Below are 18243 nucleotides of genomic sequence, written 5' to 3' on the forward strand. Positions count from 1 at the left end.
ACCATGGTCACCCAGCCAAGGCACTCGTTCAGCTCACACGGTGCCAGCTTGGGGACAGCAGCACGTGGCTCGCCAATTTCAAGGCACGGTTTTATTAATTTCCTCACTAATTCTGAAAAGCTGTTCTTTAAAAACATTCAGTTTCACAAGCTATTTTCAAAGACTTAGCCATAGAAATGACAAGATCTTGAAGTCCTCCTGCAGCAGAGCTCCTCACAGCCAGGCAGGGGTGAAATGGCTTTCTCACCGAAGAAGCCCTGATGGCGTGGTCCTGGTATCCCTCATCAGGGCTCCATCTGCTTCCGACAAGAAAGGATGGACTATGGCAGTGAGGTGTCACTTCCTCCCGCAGCCCTGCGCAAGCTGGGGGGACAAGTCCACACATGAATAGCAGAGGGCGGATGACTCACTGCCTTCACAGAGCAGCGGGAAGATTCTCAGTACAATCTCCAGGGGGATATACCTTGGCTTTTACGTTGTAATGTAGAACTAGTAAAACTGATGCAAATAAATGAGATTATGCTGTGTCTTTTTAAGAAGCTTGAGTCCCTCAGGGATTCTTGTATTTTTTACACTATGAAAGTTGAATTCCTCTGTACAGCTGTCAGGTTAGGTCGATTTAAAAAACTGCCTTGCAACAAGTCGTGATTACCAATGTACTTGGTATTTACGTTGCTCTGTGAAAGCCTACTGATATAATGCTCTGGCTGGAAACAATAACAAAAAATACATACACGAATACGCATGTATATATTTGCCATTTGGAACTAGTTACGTATGTGTGCCATTCTGATTGACCTGTCTGCAATTATTAAAATATCTTCTAGAACCTCATCTGTCCTTAGGATAGAAGATTTCCTGCCTTCCTCGTTTTACGGGGTTTCCTGTTTCATGGCTTTCAGATGCAAACCTCAATCACACAGGACCAAGACAGGACTGTCGTTACTGGGATGAGTCCTTTCAGTTTCACTATAATGTACAAACACAGAAGTTCTGAGCAGGGTATTCTAGGGAGGCTTAAAGCAGAGAAAAAGGAATTTTATGTATGAATTGCTAACAAACGCTTTACCATAATTGTAGCCTGAATTCTATCATGTAACAAGAGGTTTTGTTGGAATTATGTCTCTGCTTGCATTTGCCTTTCTCTGAGCATCCTCTCAAGAGAAAAGAGACCCAGCAGTAGAAAATGCAAATTAAAGTACTGGTGCCAAACGTCCAAGTCTGCACACACAGAGAGATCAACCACTGCCATTCCCACTGACATCAAAACCAGAGAAAAAACCTCTTATGTGCAACACCAATGCATAATCTGAACAGCACCACGTACCAGTACACGGCTATTGTGGCTTTCTGGTTAGTGGCAGTTCTGGCCACCCTCATCCAGGACACAAAGGCCCTGTAAATGAGGAAGCCATTTCCCTGCCCTCCAGCGCTCAGTCCAGCCCACAGATACCACGTGAGGGACTGGGCAAGGAGGAGGATATGAGTAGCCATCTCCTCTCTTCCTCCTTGACAGGCTCTTGTGAGATAACCAAGTGCGTCTCAGCCAGAAACATCATGGCAGTGGTGAGTCAAAGGCACTGGTCCTGGAAAGGATTTACCTCCAAAATCAACATCTAGAGCTTCACAGCCAGCAGGGCAGGGCTGCGCGAGGGGAAGAGGACGGGCTCTGCTGCAAGGACCAGCTGCTATGGGGACTCCGTAAGGCTGTGAATCTTGCATTAAACTTTACAAGATGCTCAGTGGATTTTAATGCAATTTTAGTAAAACAGAGTAAAAACCAGTACTATCAGTATTATCAGCTCATACACCGACAGTGCTAGAGGAGGGGGTTGTTAAAAAAAAAAAAAAATTAAAATTGCAAGAGTCCTTCGCACCAATACGTTAGGTAACTACAGTTGTGCATACCTGATCTGCTTTTGTGAACACCTGTTTGCACACACAAGGATCTTGCACTAATTTGCACGTTCTCACCAGGAATAATAAAATCTGGCTTCGAGTACAGTGTAACTGTAGGAGGTACAGCAAGCAGCAGCAGTTACAAATATTAGTCGTATAATCACAAGACATACCTTGCAGTTTACCTATTTTGACCTTGAGATGGCAGAGAAAGAAAAGCTAGCACGGCAAATACTATATGGTCCAGCTACTACAAAGATACAACACAGAACCAAAACTGAGAACAGAGATTGAACAATTAATAGATTCTTCTTCTGCCCCTGCATCTGCTGTAAATGCTGCTGTGCCTCATTCACTGTGCTGCTTAACCATGTTAAGGCAGAGCAGGGGGAAGAAGAGGCAACTCCATGCTCAGGTTATAAAAATGACTGGAAGAAAAACCAAAAAAGGACTATGTAGTTTAGATGGTGACAAGTCAGTAATGATGGAGCAGGGGAAAAGGAAGAAATGGAACAGAATATCTGGAAAGATGACGGAAAAAAAAATGAGAGTGAGAAAGAAGCACAGTTGGGGCCAAAGATTTTTATTTTTTTTTTAAGTAAGTGTGACCAAAGGACAGAATTTTGCATGAAGTTATTTTCCTGAAGACTCTGTCAGCAGAACTTTTGCCAGCTGATGTCACTGCCTTAGCCAATGCACTGCATTCTCCAGCCCAGGCCTGTGTTTGTGCGCTTGAGCCTTCCCCGGTTCCTCTCATCTCTAGGATGACCACGTGGCTATCAGGCAGGGCTACAGTTTACTCGTATTACAATTAAACTACAGGAAAGCATGTAGGCATGCAAGGGAAGTGATGGTCTAGCTGCTACATAACTGCGTCCACAGAACAGCGCACACACAAAAAAAAACAAACCCGTGAGTTCAATCTTGTTGTGCCATCAACCACGTTTCACGTATTGAGAAGCATGCAAAGAGGTTTAAGTCATATTCACACATACACCCCTTGCTTTCTTTGGATGCACGAAACCCGAAAGACCACAAGCTACACAAAAAAAGAACAAAAAGCTAGCTGAAAGAGAGTTTGTCCTGCTGCCTGAATGGTAAGTGAAAGGCAGCGATCCCACAGTGAGGGTGCCACGGCGCTGCCCAGCTGGGGAACCGAAAGCTGGTGAGAAGATGGGCACCTTCTGCACCCAGCAGCTCTCTGGGAGCACCTTTCACAGAAGCGGTGCCCAGGAGACTTCCTACAGCTAAAAAGCCCATCTGCAAACAAACTCTGATAAGATACAATAGATGGTAAAGGCTGCCTCCAAAACTATGCAAACGTGAGTTCTTTAAAAATCGGGTCTTCAGGGTCTAATGAATGTCCTTGGTAAGTAAGTACAGCTTTTCACAGCACTGGATACCCAGAACCAGGGCTGCAGCTCAGGAGTTGCTGATTTCTAGCCCACACACAGCTCTTTGGACAGGACACATACCAGCAAGGAAGCAGACGGAGGGGGAAAACGTATCTGTAGGTACTTACATGCAAGATGAAAATTAACTGCACTTTAGGCATACTTTAAAAAAAACATAGAATAACCCTGTGTGACATATTGTTCCCCGAAAATCATCCACCTTAATCACAAAATACTTTGATTGTACTTATAGCATTTAACACCTCTAGCAAACAGATGCTGTAATCAGATTCTTTATTAGTAACAATATGGTTAACCAGTTACAGCATTAATCAGTCTGAAGCTAATTACCAGGGGTCTTTCAAAAATAGGATACCAAACAACAGAAAAAAAGCCAAACGATATTATACCTGTTAGATTTTAGTTGATAAAAAAGCCCAACTTAATAAACTATTCAGAGCAGAATCAAAACAATTTCAACAAAATATTCTTCAATATGCATGGTAATTCTAATGTCAGACATATATCTTTTAATTATTTTTTTTCTGAAGACTTACCTATGTTTTTCTAGCTCGTTGTGTGATGACCTATTAAAAAGAGAAAAGAAATATTAGAGAAAAGGACAGATACCAAGATTTAGAATATTTAAAAGCCAGCACCTGCGTAAGTTGCAAAAGAGCTCTTTAAAACACGTATTTATATGGATTATGAAACAACTTCGCTGTTAAATTGGTTCACTTTTACATCCCTTAGATACTTCAAGGTATCAACTTAATTTCCATGAGTAAACCGTGGGTTTGGGGGGGAATTATAATAAATTTGCATTTATTAACGTTCAATAGATTCAGAGACAGAATTGGACATAAAAAACTGAGCAGGTTAGTAATAAAAACAGCCCACAAGATTTTTATCTGTGAAGAAAAATTATGAGGGGGCAGAAAGTGTTAGAAGATCTAAATGGCAGCAGGTAAGAGTAAAAAGCACCCAAAAAGCCAGCTCGCAAGCCCACAGAGAAGCAGAAAGAAAAATCAGCAGCTAACCACTGCTGTTGCTGTTGACATCTTAATGGCAAAAAGAGAAGAATCCTCTTAATTATTCTGAGTCTACAAACAGAAAAAAAGTAATAAAATCATGGTCCCTGAACTGACCACATCTGTATGCTATTCTTTTCCAATCTACTATGATTTGAGATTATTTTCCCCCCCTTCTCCTGTGACAATCAATACCTCAGGTTTTTTGCCTTTAGAAGGCAGCCCTAACTTCTTGGAGATTCTTTTTTTAATTGGCTCAGTTGGAAATATTAATTTTATTTATTTACACAGCTTAGATTAGAAATTTTCCTAAAATTAAGTTATCGTCACCACTTCAAAACCTGCCACTTCCCAGACCTCTAGTTTTGTCCAACTGAAAACACTCTGAAAACACTGCCAGTACGTAAGGATCAAAAGGTACCGAGGCAGTGGCAGCTTTTACAGCTGGCAGATTACATCAAAGCAGCTCTTCTGTAACATGCTGTAACCCCTGCCTGCATCTGGGCACGATGTGCTGACCAAGATGGCTTTGTGGAGGTGCAAGTGCACAGTCCATCGAGCGAGCAGAGACATCCCAGGGTGAGAAATTCTTCCTGCACGAATGCACGACCTGCCCAGTGGCAAGCCGTTCTGCCTCTCCCTGCCGCACACGCGCAGGCAGCTGGTTGCTGCGGCATACCTAGGTGTTACTGATGACGAAATCTCTCCGGACACAGAGAGGGGGGAAAAAAGAAAGCAAAGCTCATGCAAAGAAATAACCAATGAACAAATCCACAAGCAATTTATTTCAGCCCGGCGCAGCTCCTGATCCTGCAAGGAATTAAGCAAACTGCCCCTCTGCAGGTAGAAGAAAACTCAAATGCGTACAAAGTTCAGCACTGATGTTAATCCATTTTCACTGGAAAGCATCCCAGTATTGTAACCAAGCCATCAGCTATGTCAACCATTACCTGCTAAATGTTTCCGAAAAGCCTATGAATTTCATTTTTTTTAACTTGTTGCATCAAGTGAGCCACAATCGGGTAACGTATGTGTTCCTACTGTGCCATGCTCCTGACCAATGCAGCAACACTGAAACTGTTTTACACGTATTCTATGCTACATTAAAAGGTCAAGGTGGGCTGGGTTTGCTGTGATTTACTGCCTTTGCCATTTGACCATAATAAGGGAACATTGTTTTTATTTTCCTACTCCTACACACACAGAGATAGCTCAAACCTTTTCTCCATGAAAAGTGACAAACACTATGCCAAATCCGCCAACATTTACGAAAACACACAGAAAATGTAAGTTCAGGAGAAACCATTCTCCCCAGACACCCCCAACGGGCCTGCCAAAGGCACAAAGACACTGTTCGCAGGGAGCTCTGGGAGAAAGGAAATACAGGCTGGCCTAGATTCAGCCCTATGGCATGACCTCCCCGAACTTTTTGGCAATTATACACAAGATGTACACACGATCACTGTAACTAGCCAATTCTGACCTGCCTGCTATAGAGGAGCTTACACCCAGCTCCAGTGAGCGTGCATGGGGCCCGTGCACCACCAGCAGAACCACTGGCCAAGAAATTCAGCCTGCACAGAGTATTTTGCTGGGTTAAGAGAGGATGCAATGAGTACCTGAAGTCCTTCCGCATGCAGTACACCTACAAGGCACCTCTGGCTCACCAAGGGTGACCCTGATGTTCACCTGGTCCTGCCAGGCCAGTTTTGGGTCTAAGGGGCATAGCTGCCTGCTCTGGTTATGCGAGCTACCAAATGGAGTGGTGGCCAACACGTGCCTCTTTGGGATGCAGAAGCCTAATCAACGTGTGCAAACACGGGCACCAGCTACACACTTCAGGAGGTGCAGAAAGGCTGACTAATGCCTCAACTATCAGGCCCTATCCAGGAACCAAAACTGAGAGCTTTGACATTTACCTGACAGTTGCTCCATCTTCAGAACAGGCTAAATACCCTATTATAAGCATGGTTTATTTTTTTGTTGGGTTTGTTTTCAGAAGAGATGATACTCTCTCTAAAATTTTTTTATTCTCTCCTTCACTGTCTACAGCACAGTATATTTCAAGAACAACCATCACCTTCTGCTCTTCATGCAACCTGAAGCAAGGAAAAAACCCGTAAGAATGGGTCTACACACAAACCAGGAGCCCAAGCAGTACCTCCATTTTAAAACAGAGTCTTTTATTGCTTCAGTAAAAGGTAAGGTGGGGGCCTGGACTAAGAAGATACATGGATATCCATATTTATATAGAAGAGACAGATGTACAACTGTGGTTTTCAGACAAATGGTCTAGTGGAGCCCTTCAAAAGTGGCTGCAAGAGAAGGAAGACTTCTGGTGTTTAGCTTAAGTTCAGTATATCAGGTTCTGTATCTCCAGTCAAAACCTGGGGAGTTGGGGTAGCAGTGATGAAGGAACAGTGTCAATAAAAAGGTTCAGATAAAAATTAAGGGGAAAAGCCAACAAAAAAAACATTATCAGCAAAATCACAGACTCAGAAGGAAGAGATCAGCAATGCTGCTGCTTAGACTACATTGTTGACCTGGGACAGCCCTAATATCCCTTTAGCAAATGCCAAGCAGTTCACAAGCTATGAAGTAGTAGTTAAATTTTCTTTGAGAATAAATTGTCAAAAGAAGACCTGAAGGAAGGGGAAGGAGCCAAGTAAATGCAGTTGTTAGTTTGCAAGATGCTGTGCCACTTCCAACATCAAGTCCTTAAGGATGTCCCCTTCCACCACCCTCCCTCCCCTGAACAAGACTTCTAGGTAATCCTGTTTGAGCACGTAGTTGATGCAACGTTCATCACTATTAGGACAGGTGCTAATTGAGATGATAAGACTAACCCAGGAAAGACAAGCCCCCCCGCAAAAGAGTAACTTTCTACCAGTTTACAGGTAAGGCAGCAGGAACTGCCCACACGTGTACCAAGCTGAGATTTCACCATACACACGAGGCACTGCCTGTTTGGTTACTAAATCATCTTCCCTTACTCCTCCATCCATTTGCCCCACCAGACGCTGCATCTTGTTGGAAGGAAACCAGCACCAACTCCTGACAAAAGCCAGGACATATCAGCAACACTGCTGAAACTTCTTCCCCAAGGCTAATGGGAGCCAGGTCCAGGCCACAAGTCACTGATACCAGGTGCCAATGCATTTTGAAGTGCTATAGGGAGCGCAGCAGGCTAGTTAACCAAATGCTTAAAATGGTGGCAAGAGCCTTGCCCACGCCAGGGCTTTCTGGTGCAGGCAGGGCTGGCAGGGTGTTGAGAACCCACGTGCAGAGGACACAGCTCCACCTAAGGTCACACAGCACTTGGAGGGCCACATGCAAACTGCATTGCCTGCACTTCACCTTCTGTCCAGGCCAAAAAGAGTAAGAACAGAGCAAGAAGTTTTACAAGGGACTACACACTAAGTGTCCGCATCTGATTCCCACTCCCAAGGGTGCAGGTGGGCATAGACTCACAGTCTTCTCTAGCTGTGACTGCAACACAGCTTAAGGCTGCAAGGATCCCAATTCGCTTCCAGGGAATTTCCTGTCCACACACACAACCTGGCGAGGGACGCACCTGCAAATATTACAGCCCACCACCCAAATCGCCTGAAATGAGGAGTGGTGCAGCAATAAACCTGCACATAAATAGACATCCTGCCCAGTATTCACTGCTCTGGGGTCATCGGGTTTTTTTCCATTTGTTTTAAACTGGACACATCACTTACAGCTTGTTGAAGAAACAGCCTGTATGGAATTAATCCACTAAAAATTACTTTTGCATTCTCCTCATAGCAAAATTTAACCAGCCCTGCAGATTCAGCTGGGATCTGGGAACCAGGCATACTGGCACAGCCTCGACACAGAGCTCTGGCTCCAGGACCTCATTCGAGCTTGTGCTGCCACATGCTTGTGGCGGCGAGGTCCCAACACGCTTCTATTAAGGTGGCATTTTGTTTTCCTCAATTGCACGAATCCTGCAACTCTTAGACATGGCAGACCTACTGCAGTTCCTCAGAGGTGACAGACCAGTTGGTGAGACCTATTATATTGGGACTAAAATGCATCCATTTTAAGAACAAGTGCGGTGATATTTCTGTACCTCTTCCACCAGCTTTAGGAAAGCAAACACAGAGGGATCTACCGAATTCAGAAAGCCAGGCAAAAAAGCAGAGGAGCCATGTCTGCACAGTCTGCTTTGCAGTGTTTTATTCTCGGCCTCACGCAAAAAAAAAAAAATTCAGGAAAAACAAAATAAAAATCAGGCTGTGATCCCTAAGCTGCTTTGTGTGGTCACAGAATAACATCTGCATGGAGCAAGGGGCTTGCTCTGCAGGCCACAGGTTGACCCTCACCATGAGCCAACATTAACAGAGGAATTCGGACATTAGGCTCTGTTTTTATTTGAAACACCAAATGCAGCTTTCATCTTTTTTCCAGATATAACCCTTCACCAGAACAGAGCACCAAGTACAAGTCTATTTATATAACACATGAGCAAAAATATTAATTAATAGATACAGAAGCTATATTTATAAACGGGCATTTGTTTAGCTCCCCCTTCCTTCAATAAACCAGCTCCTAAATTAACGGGCCAAACACACTGCACCACCGACGTCCAATTCCTTGCTCTGCAAGTAAATTTAACCGTGACCTCAGTAGACTGGCATCTAGCACTCTGATTTTAGTTTTCATTTTACCTTATTTCTGACCCTTTCATGTAAAAGCGGCTGCCCAAGCTCCCCCATGCACAGGCAGATGTGCACCTCACACCCACGCACAGCTCAAACCACCCCACACCTGGTAGGTGTCATTACAGCCAGGGCACAGGACAACCCAGTTATCTCCAGGCTTGCTTGGTTTTCTATCAGTGTGCCCTGCCTCCTGAGCAAACGTCACCGAATTTCAGATTTGCATTGTATTCCTCCTCGGCACATCACACACATGTTACCTCTCCATTTCCTTGGATCAAACAGCAAGCTCGGGGGGACTTCTGAATATTTGTGATTAACATTTCCAAGGCACAACTGCACTAAATCCAGCTGCTTGGCTTATGCCTTTTCTTTAATTCCAACCACACATGAACAAGAATTATTAGATTGTGTGGCACTCTTGACAGAGAGACACTGCTCTGTGAAGAGGAGACATTTATTATACTGTGGTCAAGCACCTGATAAGTATAACAAGAAGATGTGACCTAGGTTTACCTCCCCCCAAAAGTCCATCTTGTGACTTTCTCCAATCTCCCGTCCTCTTTGCAACACAAGAATACAGCTTCATTTGCTGGAGGATTTTGGTCAAAACCACTGGAGGGGAATAAGTCTGAATCTCAGCTGAGGACACGGTACAAACAGCAAACCGGAAAGACAGAGAAAACAAAGCAGTTTGATTCGTGTGACACGGAAAAGGGCACACCATAGGAAACTGAGTGAGAAGAAAACACATAAAAATCAATTAATTTTAATGTAGAAGTGAAAAAGAAATGGCTAAAAACTGTGTCTGATTGCTACCAATAACCCCAAGAATATTGTTTAGCAACAAACTGCTAATGACCATTTCCAATTTTGATTCAAAGCTATCAGTGGACAAAGCAAAAAACGTTAAATTCCTGCAGTGGACAGAAAGCTTACAGATTTTGGTTAATTAAATGCAATTCTGTTGGTATTTTTCCCTGCATGAATCCAAACCTGTCAAAATTACTTCTCACCTAATTGCAATCGAGGGGCTGGCAAGCTCTTATAGCCCTGACCTGAGCATCCTGTCCAAAGGCCAGGCAGCCTTTCTCCTCCTTCTTCTCCTGCAGGTCTGGGCCTCACCAGCCTTTGACAAGAGGATGAAGGTCTCAAGAAATGGTTTCTTACGTGAACATCACCCACCACCTCGGCAGAGGAAGAAGGCATCCACCAGCGCCCTCGCTGAACAAGAGGGCAGCTGTAATCCATCCCTGCCTGGTCCCCCAGCCCGCAGCCAGCCGGTCAGCACACCTGTACTACACAGGGTACGCTCTTCAGCCCCCGCCGGCAGGCAACACAGGGGAAGAACATACAGAACAAAGAAGGGTACAGCACGCCAGGCTTCCTCACATCCGACAGTTTTTCTCCTCCTCCCTTCTTTTCCGATGTTTTTCGTGCTTTTATAGATGTATAGCTCATAAAGCATGAAAAAAAATAAAATACATTTATATATATCTCACTTTTTAATCTGATCAGATGCTGCAAGCAGCAGGATACAAAAATAGACAATGAAAACAACAACAAAGCCCCTGCAGTTCTGAAACATGCAGTTTTCTGCTCCTTTCCTACTCTTGAAACCTAAAGTATATATTTTTATATGTAAGAAAAACACCACAATAATAAGGCATAAATTTCAGATATGTACACAATCATGCCTGCCTGAATCTGATGCTCTAAACCCAGCACGTCTGGAAAATGTTTAAAGTGGAACAATATGGACAAACACTTTGCCCAGTGGTACACATCATCCACGACCACTCCAGATCCTCTGAACTTTGGCCAGTCGTCTCCCTCTGTTAATCTTTGAGTTGCTCAGGAAGATTTAACTGTATTATCAAAAATTCAGACTCTAGTCTGGGGCTCGGAGCCTACAGCCTATAAGCTCCAAATAATAACAGACCAGCGATGGTAGCATTAACTTCATGCATTTTAGACTGGATGTTCAAATGTAAGGATAATTTTTCCCCCTCAAATCTAAGCTCACATGCAGGCTTGAGCCGCAATTGCTAGACAGGGGCACAGAGTCGTCAGGTACAATGCAGACGTGCCCACAGGGCCCTGCTGCTGCACTTCTGTCCCTGAAATAGCAGGGTGCTGCATTAAAGCAATGCGCCTCTGTTTCCCTCACCGGCAAGCAAGCACAGTGTCCAGGCAAACCACTGTCCTGCTGGTGGCCACTCCTGAAACCGTTTCTTGACAAGCATTATCCTGTCCCGCAACACAAACTACTCGCCCCTAATCCACCGCAGCTAGAAGAAAAGAAAGTGTAAGTAAATGTATATATCCTGTACTGCAGGATGGCATTTTTGAAGGTTGCCACTGCTCCACAGTGCGAATCAGAGCAAAAGACTGAAGAGGTAAATATAAATCTACAGGCAGAAGAAAAAGCAGGAAGGTAACTGCAAGCAGACATGTATGCCTCAGCTTTAATAACTGGTTAAAGCTTTAATAACGCTAGCAAATCTGTAACCAGAAATCTTTTAATTCTGCTGTATTTGATAGATTACAAATCCTCTCCTAAAAACTCCTGAAAGCAGCTTACAGTTCAGACAAATAACTATTTTGCAGTGGATGACAAGAGACCTAAGAACGGAAACGATGGAATAATAGCTGTGTAAGTAACACAGATTTCTCGAATGCAAGAGACACAAAAGAAGAAATCCGTACAATTCAATGAGCAGTTTACAGCTGGAAATCCTATGAGACCTGTTTTGGCTAACTGTGGATTTTTTGTAAAGGCAGTGAGCTCACTTTATAAGAAAATAATTAAAAATCTTCAGGAGCAAAGTGTCTCAGGAAACAAGACCCGCCTCCCACTCTTGATGACTTTCTTTTTTAAACTGAACTGACGTCTTCTCTATGCTCCAAGATGAGACAAAGAATTCAACTAAAACAAGAAAATGTAGGAGTACTGCAATTAATACCCCCTGAAATGGTTGCCTTGCTTGCAGTAGGGACATAGGGGAACAATTTGCTCCCCCTCAGATATCTTCAAGACACATTGCTCAGCCACGGCAGGCACAAGCAGGGCACTCAGCAGCTCGTGTTTTTCTCAAGGAGGGAGCTCATCGGCTTTTGATTTCAGTTTGCACCTCCGGTGCCCCACAAGTGGCCGCTGGCCCTCTGCCCCGCACCTCCCCAGCACCAGCAGACACAGCTGCCCGCTGCCCTGCGGGATGCCCGCTGGAGGAGCGAGTGCGGAGCAGGCCCGCCGAGACTCACTGCTCGTTTGGAAAACACGTCACGTGCGAGCCGAGTTCATTTTAGGCTATTCTACAGGAGCCACCATCCAGCACGACCGTGCAGAGCAGAGCCTGCGCTGAGGGAAGAGCATCCCCACTCCAGGGCGAAGCAGGCCCAGCTGGGCACGGTCTCCTCAGTCCTCTCCGGAGCAGCCCTGGAAGAGCAAAGCAGAGCAAGGCACAGCACAGGACCGGAGGAGCTCCCAGGCAGGCAGGGGCCGGCACTGTCCCTGTAAGACAGCCTCCTGCACGTACACAGCCGCTGCCCGAGCAGCAAACAAAGCTGCAGAGAGCCTGCGCACAGCAGCCCTCCCGCCGCTCATGCCATCGCAGCACAGGTAGCGGCTGCGGGAAAACAACGAAACCACCACCACCATGACAAAAAGGTGGGCAATAATCACAATAAATAAACCACCGAGCCGTGCACTTTGATGGATCTGCATGCGGCGGGAAGGAGGGCGACCCGACGGTGCAGCAGAAGCCCCAGAGAGGTCAAGTTCACTCCAGCACCTTCTCGCTTCATACCTACAGGAGAAGTTGAAGTGCAAGGAGTGGGTCTCCCCCACCGCCCCGCACATGCTCCCCCTCCCGGAGCCCGGTGCAGCGCTGCAACCGGAGGCTGCATCTGCTCCGGCTGCGATGGGGGAGGCGGCCGGATCGCTGCCTGTGGTTTATAAATAAATGCCGGGTGGTGGTGGTGGGGAAATTAGTGCCATGCAAAGAGAAGTCTGGGTGGCGATTATGGTGTTAAGATCTGCAGTAAAAGCCGCTGTCGGTGAGCGCGGAGCAGAAGGAGCGATGAGGGCGGATGGTTTAGAAGTGCAGTGAGTACTAAGGAGATGGTGTACGCGTGGCAGTGTTTATATGAGAGATCAAAACAGAGCCAAGCCCATCCAGGGAAAAAAAATGGCGACTACCGGGATGGGGGAAACTAAGACACTGGATTAGTTATTATTTTTAATAAATGTATGCGCTGCACATGAGCTAGACACATTGGAAAAGCTGCCGATTCATTCTGAAAAAGCGGTGCGTCTATTACCTGTTATTCTGGGATTTTCTGGCCATGGTGCCTGCCTTTGTTTTCTTTCTGGAATAGTCACTATCGAAGGGTAACACTGATGCATAGCCATGTTCTGCTTCTAGGGACAAAGTCAGCATTAGTGGCAATATATTTTTTTCCATGCATTTTTTTCCTCCTTTGCAGGAACGCTAGGGTAGAGAACAGAATTTTTTCTGGTTGATTTGTTTGGATTTTATTCTGGCATCTCTTAAAGAAGCGAGACCAAAAAAAAAAAAGAAATACAACAACTCGGTAAACCGAAAAGAAAAAAAATAAAAGGAAAAAAAAGTGCCGAAATGAGGAGGATTATTGGTGTGCCCGTGAAAAACGAGGCGGATCATGCAAACCCTTGTCACGCTGCGCTGGGGGGGTGGGGGGAGCACTGCCATACAATTACCCACTGCCACACACAGAGAAGTGTGAGGGACCCTGAGCGCCGCAACACACGCACCGTCCCCGGCCGGAGACTGACAAAAAAATAACCGATTTTTTCTTTAAAAAATAACAAAATAAAGGCCAAGAGAAGAGCACTGCTCCTCCCCCAGCGCGGTGCCTCTGGCCGAGCCCGGGTCGGCCCCGTTGGGCCCGGGGTTGGTCCCCCCCGGCCCGGCCCGGCCCGGCCGCCACACAACAAAGGCCGGGAGCGGCGGGGAGCGCCTGCGGGGGACCGACCGCCCGCCCGCCCGATCGCCTGCGCCCAGTACCTCGGTCTCTTCTCTCCAAGTACTCGGCCGCTTCCAGGAGAATTAACAGAGAGTTCAATTCCATGGCTGCCTGCGCCGAGCCGAGCCGCCCCTCGCCCCCCGCCGCCCCTCGTCCGCGTCCGCGCCCCGCGCCGAGTTCACGCGCGGGGGGACTTCCAAGCCCCCGGTTATAAGGCACCTCTCTCAACCTACATTTGACACACAGGCGACGGGCGGGCCGCCCGGCCAATGGGAACCGGCGGCTGGGCGCGGAGGCGGGACGCAGGTTGGCTGCCGGGCCAACGGGCAGCCGGAGCAACCCCCCCTTTTCCCCTGGCTGGGGCAGGGAATGTTGACAGATCCCCATCGCCGCCTCCGATTGGCTGGCCACTATAGTAACAATTTAGAAGCCGAAGCTTAGCAACAGCACGTGGTGGCCCGGCCCCCGCGCTCGCTGAGTGGCCGGCTTCTTGCATGTTAAGCAGGGTAGCGCCCGCCCATTGGTGCGCGGCGCGACATGCAAATGAGGGCGGGGAAGGGGGCCAATGGGGCGGGCGGGGCGTGCCGGGTGGCGGGAGGCGGGGCGGCAGGATGGGGGGAGCCAATGGGGCGGGCGGGAGGCGCGGCGTTGCCGTGAGGAAGAGGCAGGCGGAGGGGGCGGAGCGGCCCCGCCCCCACCGCCCGCCCTCAGAGGCCGCCGTGCGCCGCACGAGGGGCAGCCGTTACTAACGTTAACGGCGAACCTACCGCCGGGAACGCGGATGGCTGGGCTGGGGGGAAAAAGAGAAAGATAAAAAAGGAAAGAAAAGGAAAAAGGCGTGGACGGAAGAGCCCAGGCGCCTCCACAGGGCCGAAGCCGGCCCTGGGGAGCCGAACCTCACGCCCGTTACCGGCTCCGGTCAGGCCTCCCCCCACCGGGCAGGGCCGCTGGCAGCGGTTCCCTCCCGGGCCCGCCGGCCCCCGCGCTGTGCCAGCGCTGCCCGACCCGCCGCCACCATGCCGGGGGTGGGGAGGGACGGTCGGGCTTCGCCCCTCCCGGGTGGGCTGCGCATGCGTGGTCGCGGGGGGGGAGGCGGGGCGGGTCGGGGGAGGGGGTGTGGAGCCGCTTCACCGGGATAGAAACCGGAGGCGGGGAGGAGCGTGTGGGCGGTGGAGGTGGCCCAAACGACCCACCGCTCCCCCGGTTCGCTGGTGCGAGGGCGCGATGCCGCGGCCGGAGGGGCCTTCGAGCCTTGCCAGCCGCTGGGCCTGCGCCTCAGCGCCTGTTGTCCCCTGGGCGGTGGGCTGTTTTCACCCAAAAAATTGTTAATTTTTCGCGTAAATGCGAGCGCGTTGCTTGCTGCAGGCCATGGGGAGGGAAGCGGGGCCCGGGGTCCGTGGTAGCCCCAGAGAGCCCTGCAAGGAAGGGGAGGGAAGCATAGCAGTGGACCGTGAGGAGACGCTTCCCTGTGACGGTGCCCAGGGAGCTTAGCAAGCATTGGGGGTGAAAAACCAACCTCCTCCCCAGGCGTTGGGAAATGGAGGGCCCCTGGGCATCACTAGGCCTCTGGGTTGGGCCTTTGTGCATCTTAGAGCAAGAAAGGGGCTCTTTGGGTGCCCACTGGGGTTTCTCCCCACCACCAGTGCATGAGGGGTTTCCTAAAACTAACTGACGTTTTAAGCAGATTTCAATTCTGTTTCTCCTTACCGTCAGGGCTGTAAGTCAGAGGAATGTTGGCATATGACTACAACTGAAGGAAAAACCTCCTGCTCTTGTAGTGGCAAGTATGACAAGAAGTGAATTGGAATGAAAAAGATGATACAAATGGGATGCCAGAGATGCTGTAAAAATGTGTCTGGCACATATATCCGTGACCCCTTAGAGTGTGCAGGCAAGAGAGGAAAACAGCAGTACTGCAAAAACATGCACAGAGATTCAAAAGAATTACTAAACTGTACACAATAGTCTAACCTGCTGAAAAAAGAAACAGTGGAACTCAGAAACGCAGTCAGGGTTACTGCCAGCTTTCCAACCCTTGCCAGCATATTCAGCTGCCTTTCGTCATCAGGATACACAGAAGCCATCTACCAGAATAGCCTGGCTCCTGGCGTGCAGGCTGAACAGGAAGGAGCTCAGCACCTTTCCTGTCCATACCATACTATTTGCGCTGCTAACTTTGCATCCTTATCTCAGATAGCTGCTGCACAGCTGTTGCCTAAAACTGGTTGGTTTTAACATGAGCAAGTAATTTTAAAATAGGCACATTTTAAGCTGTGCTGTGATCACACATTGGTACATCTTCAGGCCAAAAGTGCTGAAGCCTGTAATCAGTCCTCCTGCAGAATAGCACTTGTGCACACAAGTGGTCCCATTGATTTTAATTGAACTATTTGAGTAAGAGCTATTCAGCGTATAGGAGGGTTGCAGAATATTGTCCTGTGTGTTTATTCCTCGGCAGAAGATGTCAGCCACAGTTCCCTTTTAAGAGGATAATAGCGATTCAGATTAAAATAAGGATTATGCTTTACTCTTTTTACCTGTTGGTGGTAAAAGTACATATACATTATACCTGATAATTGATTAGTCTGTATCTTGTTGCCTCAGATACACAAGTGTATTGTGGCTCTTGAACATTCCTGAAACACCAATCACATTTTACTGCCAGTTGGTCCAGGCATCAGGGGTGAGACAAAATAAAAGGCTGTGAAGAAAGCAGCGTTGTGACTGTAGTTTAAGATAATTTTGTATCTGCTTGGAAAAGGTCTGACTCCATGAATTACAAGGCAGAAGAGAATTTGGTGCATAGATTGCAATGGTGAAAAAAATTGCTGTAACATTTTCCACTTGCTGCTTGAACTGTTGAAATTCTTCTGCGTGTGGGTGAGATAGTACTGTTTTCACTGTAAAGCCATTGAAATTTATGACAGTTTTGCTGTTGACTTAACTGGAAGTAGGTTTAGACACTATTTGACGTTGCTTTCTGTTACGAAATAGCATGAAACCATATATATGAAGGTCTGTGTTGTCCACACAAGAAAGAAAGTTCCCTTTGCCTGACCACATGCATAGGGCATGTAGTACAGAAAATGCAAAGATATACAGATAAGGCACTGTTGTTCTCTGCTGTGGCCACAGTGGTCTAGCGGTACCTCAGATTTTCAGAGCAGCCATATTTCTTTCTATGTGTGTCTAAACATATCTTAAAACTGTTTTGTACACAGGCTGTGGAATCAGTCATATGTCCAGAAAGAAAGATAAACATCCTAGGTGTATAAACACACCTGGGTGAAAGTGGGATACACTTGTATGAAAGGCCAGGATTTGGGTATGGATTCACTGAGGTTCTGAAGGCCCAAAGCTTCTCCTGCTCCTCCCCACCACACTATGAACACACATCGTTTGCCTTTAGAAACACAGGAGTCCAAACAAGCGTAGCAGGGTCAGTGCTTGGGAGGGGTACATAGACCGTGCTCGCACCCCACTGAGCACTGCCTTCACTGGACGCTCCTCGGCACTTGGTCCGATCCGACTGCTGGGCTGCAGCTGCCTTCACCATCCTGGTTTGAGTGACACAGGACTAATTTCTCTTCTAATGCCTACAAAAACTGCACTTTTAGAAGACTCCACTATCTGGATTTGTGAAAATATTTACTTTATAGCCCACTATGGTATGCAGGTTTCAAGGTCTCAGTGTTTCTGAGCCTTGTCCGATGCAGGGATGAGGAGGAACATGACCCGGGCACTTGACCCAACCTGGCCAACAGGATTATTTCATACCATGAACATCACATTCAATATAAATTAGGAAGTTTGCTGTGTAGTTCGCTCTCTCCCTTGATGTCTGCGATCCTGAGAACTCCTTGCCCTGGTGCCGGACCCCTGAGCCCTTCTCTTCCTCCCAAAGCCGTAGCACTCGCAGTGTCCAACGTTTGCTGTCCACTGCTGCTTCCTACCGATATAATTGGCTGAGTATTACCCTTGTATATTTTATATTGGTATTAGGATCGATACTGGTTCTTTATTATTATTAATGTTAATTATTTAGTGTTATTCTATTAAATCTCTTTCTATTTCAACCGTTGGGTTTCCTTGTTTTTTCCAGATTCCCCTTCCCGAGTGGGGAGGAGTCATCGGGTGATAGAATAATTGTCTAAACGACAATAAATTGCTGTGGGTTTCTCAAACCGTAACACCCTTCTTGCACTCCCTGAGACCCAAACGCAG

At 47.2% G+C, this 18243-nt stretch overlaps 1 protein-coding gene across 2 annotated transcripts in view; it reads right to left on the reverse strand.

The window, feature by feature from the left end:
• Positions 1-14258, reverse strand: part of MXD4 (MAX dimerization protein 4) — a 41078-nt gene extending 26820 nt beyond the window's left edge. Inside the window, exons 1-3 of one of the 2 annotated variants that reach the window (XM_074587393.1) lie at positions 14061-14258; positions 13336-13435; positions 3851-3880 (exon numbers count right to left, since the gene is read on the reverse strand). In XM_074587393.1, the coding sequence (XP_074443494.1) occupies positions 3851-3880; positions 13336-13435; positions 14061-14124 (194 nt within the window). In that variant the 5' untranslated portion in view covers positions 14125-14258. The remainder of the gene's footprint in view (positions 1-3850; positions 3881-13335; positions 13436-14060) is intronic. The other variant, XM_074587394.1, reaches the window with a different exon arrangement.
• Positions 14259-18243: the final 3985 nt, after the last annotated feature.

This window comes from Larus michahellis, chromosome 5, assembly GCF_964199755.1.
Source record: "Larus michahellis chromosome 5, bLarMic1.1, whole genome shotgun sequence".
In the NCBI taxonomy this organism is placed as follows: Eukaryota; Metazoa; Chordata; class Aves; order Charadriiformes; family Laridae; genus Larus; species Larus michahellis.